General features: G+C 37.7%; 1 protein-coding gene across 2 annotated transcripts in view; it reads right to left on the bottom strand.

Annotated features, from left to right (window-relative positions):
* Nucleotides 1-672: 672 nt before the first annotated feature.
* The window catches only part of npr2 (natriuretic peptide receptor 2), a 61,522-nt gene continuing 46,486 nt past the window's right edge, over nucleotides 673-15,708 (bottom strand). For both annotated transcript variants that reach the window (XM_084115594.1, XM_084115595.1), the window contains exons 19-23: nucleotides 14,067-14,135; nucleotides 13,586-13,760; nucleotides 12,010-12,108; nucleotides 2,251-2,342; nucleotides 673-1,131 (exon numbers count right to left, since the gene is read on the bottom strand). In XM_084115594.1, the coding sequence (XP_083971720.1) occupies nucleotides 1,069-1,131; nucleotides 2,251-2,342; nucleotides 12,010-12,108; nucleotides 13,586-13,760; nucleotides 14,067-14,135 (498 nt within the window). In that variant the 3' untranslated portion in view covers nucleotides 673-1,068. The remainder of the gene's footprint in view (nucleotides 1,132-2,250; nucleotides 2,343-12,009; nucleotides 12,109-13,585; nucleotides 13,761-14,066; nucleotides 14,136-15,708) is intronic.

Genomic DNA, 15,708 nt, shown 5'->3' with positions numbered 1-15,708 from the left:
GCATGATGCTACCACCCCCATGCTTCACAGTAGGGATGGTGTTCTTGGGATGGTACTCATCATTCTTCTTCCTCCAAACACGTTTAGTGGAATTATGACCAAAAAGTTCTATTTTGGTCTCATCTGACCACATGACTTTCTCCCATGACTCCCATGACTCCACTTAGAGGCTTTTGCATCTGAACTCTTCATATATATATATATATATATATATATATATATATATATATATATATATATAGCTTTATTGTGTGGGATTTTACCTATATTATTAGAACTTACAACTTATCTTTTGGTCCTGTATTAAAGAAACTTCATAGGTTTTACTTTTAGCATTGGTTGGGAATAATCTGTGGATCATATTATATTTATAGTTTGGATAATTTATCAGATGACCTACAGTAAATGAGATGAATACAATGATGAGAAAAAAATATGGTAACACTTTATTTTACAGTGTCCTTGTTACATATGTTACATGTACTTACCATAGTGAGTGAGATATTCAAGTGTGCAATTTTCTCTTTTTTTCTTGTGATATCTTATCGCAAATCCCTTTTGGAAGGTGTGTTGAGTTGAAAAGCGCCCTGGATTAATTAATATTCATAATTTTTTTGAACTGTGAAGACTGTATTTAAAATAACCTTTTCTAATAATGACAACATAATAACCTGATTTTAATTCAGTTTATTGAACAAAATATTATACAATGTCTTGGATATACATATATACAAATATTACATTGATAAAACACTCTGACAATCACTATTCAATGCGCTTAACGCTTTAAGAAAATGTCAAATACACATCACCGGTTTCCAAAAATCTGAATATAGAAAGCACAAAAAATAAGAATTTCACCTGGAAAGACGTAATCTCTCAGCACAAGAAAACTTACTATAAAACAACTATACAATTTTTTAAGTTTTTAAGCAGGTATGAAATATACCTGAATTGACCTCCCTCAAAAGGTATTATAATGTGTTGTTCTATGCAAGAGCGAGACACAGAACAAATATAAGAAGCAGTGGCTCTGATCCTGGTGACTTCCTGTCATCAACCGTGATCTCAGATAACATAGACTTCTGTCTTCTCTCCCAGAAGCCAATACGTTCTCATTTTGCCTTTACCCTGAAAGAGAGGAACAACACCGATCAATAGCATGCATCAATGAGCACTCAGACAGCCCACTGGAGGAACTAATCAACAATATGTCAGCAATATGCTCTTTCTTAATGAAAAGACAGAGGCATAGGCCGCGTTTATATTACACGGTTCAAGTGACCTAATTCAGATTTTTTCACTCCCATGTGTGACAGATCGGATATGACCCACAAACATGTAAGCAGGAAAAAAGGATTCCGATATTCTTAGATTGGTTTCAGGCCTCATTCATATGTGGAAATAAATCTGATATGAATTGGATACGTGCATTTGAGTCTGCCATGTAAGCGAACAGATCAGATATTCCCCTGTTAATGTGAGTCGTACGTCATTGAAAAAGCAAAGGTGGCAAATTATGTCAACTCAATCACATAACTCTTTTCAATGGGTCAATGGAGGACGAAGGCTCATCCAAATGTTTTGTTGGCCTTTAAAGATGGTGCAGAAAGAAAACGTTGAATTATCATTTTTATCTGCATCCATTGCAAATCACTTCCTTTTCGGCCTAAGCTTTTCTGGGTTAGTACGTCTAACTTGGGTTGTTTTTAAATGTAAATGTATCGTGTATAGTGTAAATGCAGATATCGGATATCGGATATGGGTCACTTTTAAATGATGCAAGATGGTCGTCAAAAAAAAATCAGTGTTCTCTGTTAGAATAAATCGCTTTGTAATTTTGCAGATCGTATACATGCACAAATAGATCCATTACACACTAACGGAAAAGGAAAATATTAAAAAGCATCATATGACCCCTTTAAAATGACTGTCATTAGATATTATTAAATCTTTATCAGAACTCTGTTTGAGTGTTAAAATTCTGAAATAGTGTCTTTAAATTCCATTTGATGTCCTGCAGGGGCATTTTATCCTATTGGAAATCAAAATCTACGCACTCTAAAATATATAGTTTATTTTTGTGTTATGTTGGAATAAGAAAATGGGATCCTTTAGAAAAATCTGTACACATTCCTTAAAATCACTCACACAAAATAGCAAAAACAAAAAAAACTAAAATTAAAAATTTAGCTCATTATATATACATTTTAATCACTTCAGAATGCAAGCACGACTGGAACTCCATACCTTCATCTCCACGTCTCCTCGCAGCTGGAGTTCAAAGTAGCCAAACTCGTCCAGCACGTCTTTGGTGGCTGAGGACACATGTATCCTCAGAGCTGTGGAGGACATGATAATCATAAATGAATAGTCAACCGGAAGATGAAAATTGTTTCATCATTTTCAAAACTTCATTTCTTTTTCTGTGGAACACACTCACAAATATTTTGACGAATGTAAAATCTGCACTTTTTCATACAACATAAGCACACAGTGACTATAAGGGCTGTTGAGCTGCAAAAAGGCCAAAAAAGTATCATAATTTTTATTAGTCCTTATTTGCAAAAACCATTCCTTCAGTGATAGTTTAAAAATATCAACTCAAACTAATTAAAACTGAAAGTATTTAATATGTCCAAGCACTATGAGACTTGGGGCCAGTTTTACTAAACAGGGCAAATTAGTGCAATTCCAAAAATGCGCAGATGGGAGTGGAAAGTTCTGCAAGTGATCTACTGACAACATGCAAATTAAAAAAACAGATGCAGCCGGATCATTTCAATAATGACCAACGCATCTCTACCAAGAGCAGCGCAAATTAGGGTCTGGTTTATGACATGGTTTTTTGGGCATTAAATAATGGCGCAAATACCAGTCAATTTGACTTGCGCAAACCTTAGTAAATCACCTTGCATGATTCATTTAAATACTCTCCTCCCATAAAGGATTTAATAATCTTCATAACTCAAATATTGTAGTACAGCTGTATAGTTTATTATAAAATGGTTAGTTCCAGTCCTTGATTCTGATTGGTCAATAGCTGTGTTTTATTCACGATAAAACACGGCTATGTCCGCTTCACCCAACGGTTCTATGTATCACTACACAAGACCTCTAGCAACCACTCTAAGCAACTTAAACACATGTTCTCATTGATAGTGTTCATTGAAGCTTATAGAGTAGAGTACTGTGACAGATCGAGAAAGCAAGTGTACCTGCATTTACAGTAGATATGTGCATTTTCCTTCAGGTCAGTCCTATATTCCTAATAAAAAATCTGTTTGAATGTCCGCAGTGATTTCTTGTCCTGTTAATAGTTAAGGGTTTTTTCCCGAGCCCTCTAGTCATTTGCGTCTTGCTTCTCCGTGTTCACAAGTTTCAGTCCTTTCAATATAAAAGTGTTCTCTACTAACAGACCCACTCATAAAGACAGTCTTTTTTTCATTTTTTTTTTCAAGGCTTGCACCTTGGAACCTTTTTCTCGAGCCACCAGGCACTGTTGCGGTGTGAATGAGCAGGCCAGAGCGCATTAAGGGTTTTCTGTTAGAACGGTGTCGTTTAAGCGGCCCCTAAGTTAAAAACGAATGATCTTTGCAATGGAAGTGAATCAATCAAAACTAACTTTAGCTGGACAAAAACTTTATTCTAGAGCTGCTGTAAAGCCAATACAATCTGTTACTTTAATTTTCTATTATCACTGTTAAGCTGCTTTGAAACAATTTATATAGTTAAAAGCGCTATATAAATGAAGGTGTCTTGATATGACTTGACTTTGCCGCCATCTAAAAAAAAATGGCAGTGGCTCAGTGGTTCATGTAGATTGTCTACAAACTGAAAGGTTGGCGGTTCAATCCCCGGTTCCACCTGACCAAGTGTCGAGGTGTCCATGAGCAAGACACCTAAACCCAGCTCCTCCCGACGAGCTGGATGGCGCCTTGCATGGCTGACACCGCCATCAGTGTGTGTGAATGGGTGAATGTGAGGCTATGTAAAGCACTTTGGTGGCCATAGGTCTGTGAAAGCACTATATAAATGCAGTCCATTTACCATCTAAAGGTGAAATAATTTAACTTCTGTTGCTGTTCACGGTTAGGGTGGGACTATTTTTTCTTATTATTCACTTATTCACGATATAGCACAGCCTCTTGTACCTTATTGCTTACGTAAATGTTAAACTTGTTTAAAAGTCAGTGGTCCTTTATGTTTTGTTTATAGTGGGAGATTTCATAACTATAGAAACCACTTCTCCATTGCTGTGTTTTGCCAGAAACTATCGCAAAATGCTTAGTATAAACACTTGGTATAACCCTCTGGGGTCTAAGGTGTTTTTGGGGTCCTTGAGATGTTCTGACATGTCCTGACATTTGTGCTTTTTTCAGTTGCTTATAAACATATTAATGGCAAAGGTGTAATTACACTCTATTTAGCACAAACAGGGCTACCATAATATGTGAGCAACATGAATGTACATGTTTGCATTTTTGAGAGAATAATGTTTATGCATGGTTATTGAAAAAACTAAAAACTAAAGTTTCTGAAATAAGGCCACAAAACACATACTAAATATGTGTCAATAAGACTTTTGGATGTTGTCGCCTAGAGTTTTTTCTTCAAAATGATGTGAAAATCATCCTCCCTAATCATTCACATAACACAATACATTGATTTAAATTTTGCTAAACACTTTCTGTTTGGAAAGGCAATATGCGAAGTGGACGTCAACACTCCAACACCATCATGCATATTTAGTGGTTCGCACCTGAGGAGACAATGGGGCCCGCATACTTAATGAGCCATTCATTCAGGTGTTTGACTGAGCCACAAGAAAGAATGCAAGAGCAACAGTTGGAAGCATCTCATTTTTTTTTATTTTTCCACAAATTGTGCTTGCAAAATTGGCCTATAATATCCAAGGAAAATTTGTCACTAATAAAACACAATAAAAATTATTTAAAGAAAAGGCTTATATTTACCTTTTAATAGTTTGTTTACATCTACCTTGTAAATATATATTTTTTATTAACCCTCTGGGGACCACAAACGCGCCCGCGCGTTTTGCTCGTTTTTTTTTTTTAGCAATGAAAATAAACACTAAATGCTCTGTTAATTTTGATCTTTCATTTTCGTGTAATACATCAATCGATCCTGTTCAGTTTCTATTTTTTTTCTGTATACTCACAATAAAAATAAAGTGTTTTGCTTTTTGACAAATAAAGAAAAATTAACATGATGCGATTTCTGCCTTCTCTCTGTCAGTAAACTCCCATTTGAAACGCGTTCGAAAATGATCTATAACTCCGCGAAAATTCAGTCAAACAGGCAAACAGACCCACGGGCATAAAGCTTGAGATCGCATCTTTTAAATGAAGTCATTTATATAAAAAACAAATATTCTCAGCTTCTGTAATCTGTATAAAAAGAGAGCGACTCCTGTCGAGCTCATTAGGAGCTCATTCACAGTAATGTGACCACTCCCCGGAGAGCGCGTGCTATTCAAACGCAAATTCTGAGAACTATTTCAGAGCTGTGAAACGCCCACATCAGCTGTAAACAAAGCGCGTCGCGACTCCTCGCGAGTGAGACATTATAGCCTACCTTATGGAGAAAATATTCCTCAGAACAGTGCTGATGAGGAGCAATATCTCCTGAAATGAGGAGCAGATTCCGCTGAGGAGTGAGGTAGGCTGTTTTCTTTTCTCACGTGTGGAATAACGTTATGGAATAACGTTAGTGTAGGCCTATGTAAACCGCAAAAAGATGAATCGCATTTCTATAATATGACTCGCCTTTCTGTGAGATGAATGAAGGGGACATATTTGTAAAGACTGTTTAGCCTAAATATGAATCGCGCGTCTGTGTGTGAAAGAATAAACTGCTTTGCTATAGCCTACTGAGATGAGTAAAAATCGACTGGAATATGTTGAAATAAAATGTATTTGTATAAGCAACGTATTAAACTGCAAAAAAAATACTATTTTTGTCAAAAATAAATTCATAGACTAAGATGTTAGATGTTCCAATGTTGGCTATATTCAAACTAATGAATACATATGATAAAATGTAGGCCTATAATCTTTTTTTTTTTTTTTTTTACAAAGAAAGAGTACACTTGAAATATTGTTGAAATTGTAATTATTGTTGTAATTGTAACATTTTGAATAAAATAGCAAAACATATTTACAAGAGAGATGTAAGCGAAATCTTAAATGGTCAATATAAGTCTTCTTCTAAATACATCTTTTGTCCTTGCATTGTGGCTCAGTCAGTTTCACACCTGAGTGAATGGCTCATTATACAGAGTGGGTGGGACATTCATAATCTAAGGTGTAAACTACTCCTCCCCCTCGCATATTGGCTTTCCAAGCAAAACCTGTTTTACACCATTTAAATCAATGTATTTTTTTTTGTGAACGATAAAGCAAGACTATTTTTACATCATTTTGAAGCTAGAACTCAAAGGGACAACATCAATTAGTCAAAAGTCTTGTGGACACATATTTAATATGTGTTTTGTGGTCTTAATTCAGCAACTTTCATTTTAATTTTTTTCAATAACCACGCATAAACATTATTCTCTTAAAAATACAAACATCTACATACACGTTGCTTGCATATTATGGTAGCCCTGTTTGTGCTATATAGAGTGAATTTACACCTTTGCCATTAACATGTTTATAAATAACTGAAAAAAGCACAAATGTCAAGGCATGTCAGAACATCTCAAGGACCCCAAAAACAGCTTGGTCCCCAGAGGGTTAAAAAGGTTACAATTACAACAACAATTCAAGTGTAATCTTTCTTTGTAACTAAAGTATACATTTTATCATACATATTTCAAAGTTAAGGATTCATTACTTGAATATAGCCTAGGCTACATTGGAATAAACACTATAACATATTATATATTTGATTACTTTATTTTTAACAAAACATACTATATTTAACATATGAGCAAAAATTGGCAAACAAAAGCTTATTTGACGTGGCAGATATTTTACAGTAAAAATGTATAATCTATCCAAAACTAATCAACGAAATGTTGTCTTTCATATGTCTGTAACCAGTGTTGGGAGTAATGCTTTACAAAAGTAATGTATTACAGTAACTTATTACTTTTTGTTGTAACGCAGTAGTGTAAGGCATTACTAATCAATTTTCAGTAATATTTTACTCGGTACATGTTCAGTAACGCATGCGTTACAACACACTTTTAGCCCAAAATTTAATTGTTCAAAAAAAAAATTAAAAATAAATAAATAAATAAATACAGCCAGACCGCGAGACATTAACGAATGAAAAATGCAAGTTATTACCTGTTCGTGGTCAGTCAATAGCCGCGTGCGTGTGGTGTCCAAGTTTGTAAATAATGACTAAATGACAGCTTCTGATATATTTGTAAGGCGATTTATTTCATTCATCTCCCTCTTGCTGGTGTACCTTTGTATTGTGTGACATAGTCCAGTAAAAGCGTGTTTAGGGCAGGTTTTACAGGAGTGCCGCGATCATGATTTCGGTCTCTGTGCTCGCGATGGCCAGTGGAAAAGCGGTTAATGGGAGAATATGATAGAAGAAGACTGTACATTCGCGGGATGGACGCGCATTGCTCTATTTGCTCTTCTGTGTTTTCTTTCTAACCAGAGAGCAGTCCGTTTTCTTTCGTTTTGAATTGTTCTGTTTAAAAGTAGACATGTCTGACTGTGAGTGAGGCAAGTAGACGCTGAGTTTAGGTTCATTTATGAGACGCCCGCGCCTCCGTGTCCTGGTTATCTCTTGTCTACTTATATTTACTTCTTACTTATTAAATCCAGGCAATTGGTAGATGAATCATTGATTAAAATTAAGATACAATTAATACAAAACGAAATTCACTTTAAAGAAAGGCTTTGTGCTTTCTGTTTGAGGTCTCTGTGAAAGCTTAAGCAGTCTTTAGTGCCGCTTTCAGAGCGGTCGCGTCCGTTACGGAGAAATGACACAACCGTAACATCATTTTTTCCTCATAAATGCGAACACGAAAAATAAAATAAAATAAAATAAAATGAATATATTATGTTCTGTGGAGAGCCAACCCTTCTTCATACGGTGGGTAGTATTAGGCCTACTTTTGGTTTGCTTAGTGTAATTCACAGAATTACTAAAAAATATTTTGCTATAACTTACCTAAAAGTTAAAGATTTTTTGTGTCACGCTATTTCCCTCATATTAAATATAAAATGCATGTGTGTATATTTTTCTAATGTCTGGACTCCTTTATTAAGGGAGTAGCCTATGGATGTATAAACAGATGTTTCAATATATTGGTATTAAATGCATTTTCTGAGAATTTATATTTCAAGTTTTTACTGCAAATGTCACGTCCATAATGCTGGACATCAAACATCAACTAGTTTTGTGGTGTAGGTCTATGTATTTTATAATGTTAATTTCAAATAATACTAAAAGTAAAGATGTGGTAGCTTTGGATCTGGAGGTGTGGGGTGTGTCGTGATTCTGCCTTCTCACACCGCACACCGACACAGGTTCATGAATCTGAGTGTCGCGGTTTCATATCGCATATCTTTACAGCCCTAGTCATTTTAGAATGTTAAGTTCTACTTCTGTAGTTATTTTGGTTAAAGTAACTCAAAAGTAATACAGGAGTAATGTAACGCATTACAATTCTGAAATAGTAATATTGTAAGGTAAAGAATTACTTTTTAATAACAGTAACAAGTAATGTATAATGTATTACAGTTTGGAAGTAACTTGCACAACACTGTCTGTAACATAGGTCTTTCGTTTTTATTATAAGAAATATAAATGTTAATTTGCAGTTTAATACGTTGCTTATACAAATACATTTTATTTCAACATATTTCAGTCGATTTTTACTCAGTATAGCAATACAGTTTGCTAAAAGCGAAACAGTCATTCACACACAAAAATGCGATTCAAATTTAAACCGTCTTTTTGCCAGTTGTGGTAAACAGCGTGCATCTCTGCCGTTCATTCATTCACACACAGAAACGCGATTCACTTGAGAATGAAAAAAAAACTTACTAGCCTACAGTATTCCATAGCTCAGGATCCCTTGTCCTCGAAATACCAGCACTTCTGAGGTACATTTTCCATTATTATTATTATTATTTCGATAGTATTATTCCTCACAGCGCCGCGAGACGGTGTAAACAAGTACAATGATCTGAATAAGCTTGATGTGTTTTCTCGAGCTGATGTGGGGGCGTTCACAGGTTTGCGTGGATTGTCTCAGTCATTTGCGTTTGAATAGCGCGCACTCTCCGTGGTCGGGGTCACATTAAAAATAATTAGCTGAGATGAGAATGACTGACATCTCTCTCTTTTCATACAGATTGCATAAACTGAGAATATTTGTTTTTTATAAAAAATTTCTTCATTTAAAAGAAGAGAATTCAAGCGTCATGCCTGTGTGCCTGTGTGCCTGTTTGCCTGAGTATTCGCTGAGTTTTCGGATGCGTTTCAGAATGGACTTAACTGACAGAGAGAAGGCAGAACTCGCTTCGTGTTTATTTTTCTTTATTTGGCAAAAAGCACAACACTTTGTTTTTATTGTGAGTATACACAAAAAAATACACACTTAACAGGATCGATTGATGTATGAAACTCCTATGGAAAATCAAAGTCAACAGAGTATTTATGAGTCTCTTTTACACTGATAAAAAAAAAAGCGAGCAGATCACGCCGGCGTGATTGCCGACCTCAGGGGGATAAAAACAGAGTGACGGTTAAGACGTTTGTTGCAAAGCTTTTTTCCCCCTCGGGGATACCTTAAGTCAAACTACTTCAGAGGTTTCATGCAACCGGGCCCTGGCCCTTGAGGTGAGATCCACATAAAACTGTTTTATTATTTCAGAAGAATGTATGGATTACTTTTACAGAATGATACTTTTTTTTGGTCACTGAAAGCTTTGATTGTGCAGAAAATTCTCCATATTCTCTATTAGAAAGAAAGTAATGTGAGTTTGAAATGAAATGAGGGTGGGCAAACAAAGACTTTTCATTTTTGAGTGAACTATCTCTTTAAGAGTCACAGCCAATAAGTGTTAGTGCACAGCTGTGAGTGACAAATGACACCGTGCTTGATAAAAAATGATTCATCACACTTAAGAATGACGACAGGCACTCAACACAAATGGAGCCCAAGTAATGGGCAATCTGTCCTGTCTATAAGAGGACCAACATATCTGTAACAGGCTCCAGAAGGTGTGGCCTTTAAGTGTGTGAAGCATTAAGCTCCAACAAGCTGTAAACATATTATTACATGTTATAAATCAAACCGGATACACGTCAAGCGTCCTTGTCACTAATTATGAATTATAAATGAAGCCCACCTCAGGAAGTGGACTGTGAGTCGATACATGTGGTGGTAAGTCTCATGAACAACAGCTATTACTTGTAAATGGGTGAAACGCATGTTAAAGTTTTATACAACACTACTGAGCAGCTCTGTTCCAAACCCTAGTAAGCTGCCATCGCTGTCTGCTGTCCACAAAGGCAGCTTACCTTCTAAGGAATCCTAACCATCACAGAAGTTACTGATTTAAAACTTTCTATATAGGCAGCAACATTCATAACAATCATTCACATGCAAACTGCAAACGTCTCGTGAAGTGCGTGAGAAAATTCATTATTTTTGGGTGATTCCAATAGTTTGCCGTTAGCATGTTTTAAGCTAACAATGTAACACTCTAATAAGCACAACAATATACAACTCACAAATAATGGATATAGATGCTATTTTTATCTTTACTTTTCAGTATTGACTAAAATACATTGCTGTTAAAAATTGTTTTGAGCACAAAATCAGCATATTAAAATGATGTAACACTGAAGACAGAAGTACTGACTGCTGAAAACTCAGCGTTTACATCATCATAGAAATAAATTAAATTTTAAACTATATTAAAATAGAACAAAAAAGTTATTTTATATCGTAATGATCACAATATTCATATTTTTGCAATTTTTTGAATGGTATTGGATATGTATAATTGGCATTTCTCTCAACTCACAATTATACAATTATGCTGCATTCCATGAACCCAATGAATCTCTATTGACAATTGTACACCTGCAGCACTGCATAGAATCATTTCTCCACCTCAGTTTGGTTGCATAGTGTGCCAGGGGGTATTTCAGAAAGCAAGGTTAAAGGGATAGTTCACCCAAAAAATTATCCCGTAATGTACTCACCCTCAAGCCATCCTAGGTGTACATGACTTTCTTCTTTCAGACAAACACAATAATTATACTGTATAAAAAAAATATCCGGGCTCTTTTAAGCTTTATAATGGGAGTGAATGGTACCATAGATTCTGAAGCCCAAAAAGTGCATCCATCCATCATAAAAGAAATCCAAAATGGCACATGCCTGTGCTTTCCTATGAGTTATAACTTTACACCACCGTTCAAAAGTTAACAATATTTTGATATATTTTATTTAAATATATCAAAATCACAATCACAAACAAAGATTTAGTTAACTTAAGATGTTTTTCCACCGTTGGGCCAAACCGTTCTCGTTCCTTAACCATTCTATTCTGTGCTGGTAAAAAGTTATGGTTTAATTTTCCACTGCTTGGCTGATAACAGAGCTCTTTGGAATGTAATCCAAATTCATCAGTCGTTGCAATAGGGATGTAAATAGCGATTACGTTATGGAGGATGATGAGATATTTCTTTTAATTGTATAGCACGCTTGGTCAGCTACAGAGAAACTGGTAGCCAGGCAACCAACCAATACTGTGACCAATACTGAGTGGCGATATCACTACATGCATTCTACCTGCATGTTTAGCCAACAGTGCTAAGAATTCCGGATGAGAAATCATGTTGTGACGAACCAAGCTTAAGTGGAAATAAAACCTTGCTGTTCTTAGAACCGTTCGGCCTGATGGTGGAAAAGCAGCTTTAGTCTCATGCTGCATTGTCATAGTGTGGTAAAATTTCTGCATTCTGAACAAAGATAAAAAAATTATTTTTGTCACCAACCTTCTCCAGTAGATTCCATTCGGGATGCTGTGTTGACAGTATCTCCAAATAAACAGTACCGGGGCATCTTAAGACCCACTACACCAGCACAAACAGGCCCTGCTCAACACACACACACACATGCAGCATAGAGGGAGATTAATTCACTGTAGGAATCCAGTAACTACTTATACACAGTCCTAATGCTTCCTCACAGGTTGAGGAATAAACTAAACGAGAACAACAGGCTGCAATCAGATCGCATGTATATGACATAAATTCCTTGCATCTCAAATGAACACACACACACACACACACACACACACACATACACACATGTTGAGTTTTCATGTTTTATGAGGACATTTCCTTGACATAATGATTTTTATACTGTACAAACTGTATATTCTATCCCCTAAACCTACACATCACAGAAAACTTTCTGCAGTTTTTTTTATTTTCAAAAAACAATTCCTTCTGATTAATAATCTGTTCTTCATGGGGACCATAATGTGTCCCCACAAGTTCAAGGATTTCAGATATTGGCGTCCTTGCAATGTAGGGTTTACCTGAACCACACACACACAGACATTATATATATATATATATATATATATATATATATATATATATATAAAATATACAAAAAAATAATAATTTATATTCATATGTATTTGTTTAAAGCAATAGTTATCTGTCCTTAACTTGCACCCAGCGCAACTGACTTTGTACACCGACGCACGCATGTTTCATTCCTATTTTGCACCCGACGCACAGCGGACTTTTCCCTCGGCAGACGCACGTCGGTAAATGAGGGAATGAACTTGCACTCCTGGGGGCGGTTAAGCGAAAAGAGGAGGCGTGTTCCCGGCGCAAACGTTCCCTGGTGCTATTTTGCAGTTCCAGAAAACAATTCCGCCACAGAAAAGTCAGTGGCGCATTTTCAGTGGCGCGTTCAGATGCTATTTTAAGGGCGCATGCTTGGCCATAATGTAGCATGTGCACAACGCACATACACTTTGCTTCTCTCATCTACACAGATGCAGCAGTTGACATTTTTGCAAACCATACATAATTACAAGGAAAAATATTCCACACGAAGGAAATCATTGTGGTGTCCATGAAGATGTGAAAAAAAAGGCATAAATCTAGCTTACACATTTACCCAAATTATTATACGCCTGTTTAACCGAAGCTTATTTGGGTGGGTTTCTCCCATCCCCATACAATGTCACTTCTCGGAACATCGGTCTCCTCGGCTGTGAACCGCTCCTGGTGTGCGCCTGGCAAATCCGCCGTTATAATAGCAATCCGCCATGGAACAAGCGCACCTGCTTTTAAAGGGAATGTGAGATGACGCTCTGATTGGTTTATTTCACGTTACGCCCAAATCACACCTATGAGTAATGTAGCTACTTCAGACCAACCCATTTTAGATTTGCGTTGGGTGCAAGAATAATTTATCCCGCCGGTATAATAGCAACAGCGCCCGGGATCCATCCACAAAGTTACTTGCACTTCGCGTTTGATACTTGCGTTTCAGATCATTAAAATAGGGACCTAAGCCTGAAATGAATGAAATCTGTGAAACAGATACCTGTGTGGATTCCTATCCGCAGTCGTAGCTGATCGTTGGGTCTGTGTCTGATTTTGAAGGTTTTAACCTGTTCCAGTAAAGCCAATGACATACCAGCTATCTCACGTGCATGTACCTTCCCATTCCGCACAGGCAGACCTGACACCACCATGTATGCATCACCAATTGTCTCCACCTAAAAATACAAGAACATGCACAAAGCCATCTGCAAAAAGTTTTTGCACATTTTTACGCCTTTAAAAAAGCTGAAGAAAGTTGAAATAATTAAAAAAATACTTTCTCTAGAGAGAGTGCACTATATACTCTATATAGTGCATTATAAAGGTATTCATCTGCATTAATACGATCAAGCACATTCCACATCGTATGTGTTTGAATGCATTGTGTTTTTGAAAGGTATAACCCCATGAATAGATAATAAAAAGAATGTAAACATTTTTATGAAAAGATATGACTGCACTGTGAATTAAAAGTCGCTCACCTTATATACATCAAAATTATCAATAATGGCATCGAAGCATGTGTAGAGATCATTCAGTAATGTCACCACCTAAAGAGAGGCACAGGACACTGTTAAGAGCAATACTGAGTTGTGAATGACATTAGCATGACAACATTATAAAATAATGATGGCTTTTGTATCAGATCATATAACTTAAAATTACAAAGAAATTAAAAGATAGTTCTAACCCAAATCCTACCCCTTAACCTAACCTTAATACCCATAACTTATCCCTAAAACCAGAGGGAAATGATAGGTGAATAAGAATGGTGTAGTAGACCCATAACTTATCCCTAAAACCAGAGGGAAATGATAGGTGAATAAGAATGGTGTAGTAGGACTAACCCTTGTTGTAAGACTAAACTTGACATTCCCTATCATCAGTCAACGTTACATCAGAACTGAACTGACAAATTGGGATCTCGCCTGAGAGCCCAATCATCTTCAAGTGTAAACTACTGTAAACGAGACAATGCACATTGGCGTGCGAGATTTGCATCACAAGCCCCACCCAGTGAAGCAGGTATATAAGGAAGCGTGTGTGCGATTGCACTTCAAGCTTTCGCTTCAGAGCCGAGCGGTTGTTGCTGTTCTGCTCTGCAATCATCAATGAGTGTGCTACGAGTTAGAAGAAGCTCTTTAGTCAAGTGTTGGTGTCAGCGTTGGTCGCTTCAAGAGCATTTCCTACTGCTTCCTGCTGTCTCCTCTGCTATGCCCCGATCTAGTCCCTCTGCCCAGCAGAGGGCTACTTTGAGGAACCCAGTGGGGGCTAACCTGCCGAGCCAAACTCCGCTCCTCTAGCACATCGCAAGCTGTAGAGCTTCCGGCTGAGACTGCTGGTCCTTCGCATGGGGGACCAAGTGTTTCATTTGGGGCTCCAGCGGAAGACCAGATGTCTATCGTTGCATCAGAGGGTGGGTTAGAGTCCTCCGGGGATTAAGATTATACTGCGTTGCCCCCTTCAAGAAGAGTAGCGTTGACCGAGTCTGACCCAGAGCTGACGGGCCACTGAGAGTGTCGGGCTCGAATGGAGGACTCCACCATGTCCTGAACGCGCAAGGCTGGATTATTGGTATCTCGGGATCGCCGACAGGGACCAATAGCGCCCCGCCCCAGTGCCTTTCTTCCCGGAAGTGGACGAAGAGTTTACCAGATCGTGGAAGGCAGCTTTTTCTGCCCAAAAAACGAGCTAGTGTCTCCTCCTCCCTCACTAACCTCGGTAGCCAAGGGGTACGTGGAGATCCCCCTGGTGGAGAGCTTCATATGAGACCGCTTCAGCACTGGGTTCACGGCTGGGCATGGCAGCGTGGCACTCACCGGGTGGCAATCACCCCGGCCTGTTGCCAAACCTTCAGCCCGTGGTCAGACCTTGCGTTTCTAGTGGCAGGAGTTTCTCTGGAGCAAGAGTCCAGGCATGCTGTTGTCTCAACAGATGCCGCCACCACTGGCTGGGGTGCAATGTGCAACAGGCATGCAGCATGGGGCTCCTGGATAGGACCCCGACTGCAGTGGCCCATCAACTGCCTTGAGTTGCTAGCAGTATACCTTGCGCTGCTCAGCTTCAAGTAGCTGCTACACGGCAAGCATGTACTGGTCCGATCGAACAACACTGCAGCCGTTG

This window comes from Abramis brama, assembly GCF_963993115.1.
Source record: "Abramis brama genome assembly, chromosome: 5".
In the NCBI taxonomy this organism is placed as follows: Eukaryota; Metazoa; Chordata; class Actinopteri; order Cypriniformes; family Leuciscidae; genus Abramis; species Abramis brama.
The sequence above is the reverse complement of the archived record's forward strand: the minus strand, read 5'-3'. Positions and strand labels throughout refer to the sequence as shown.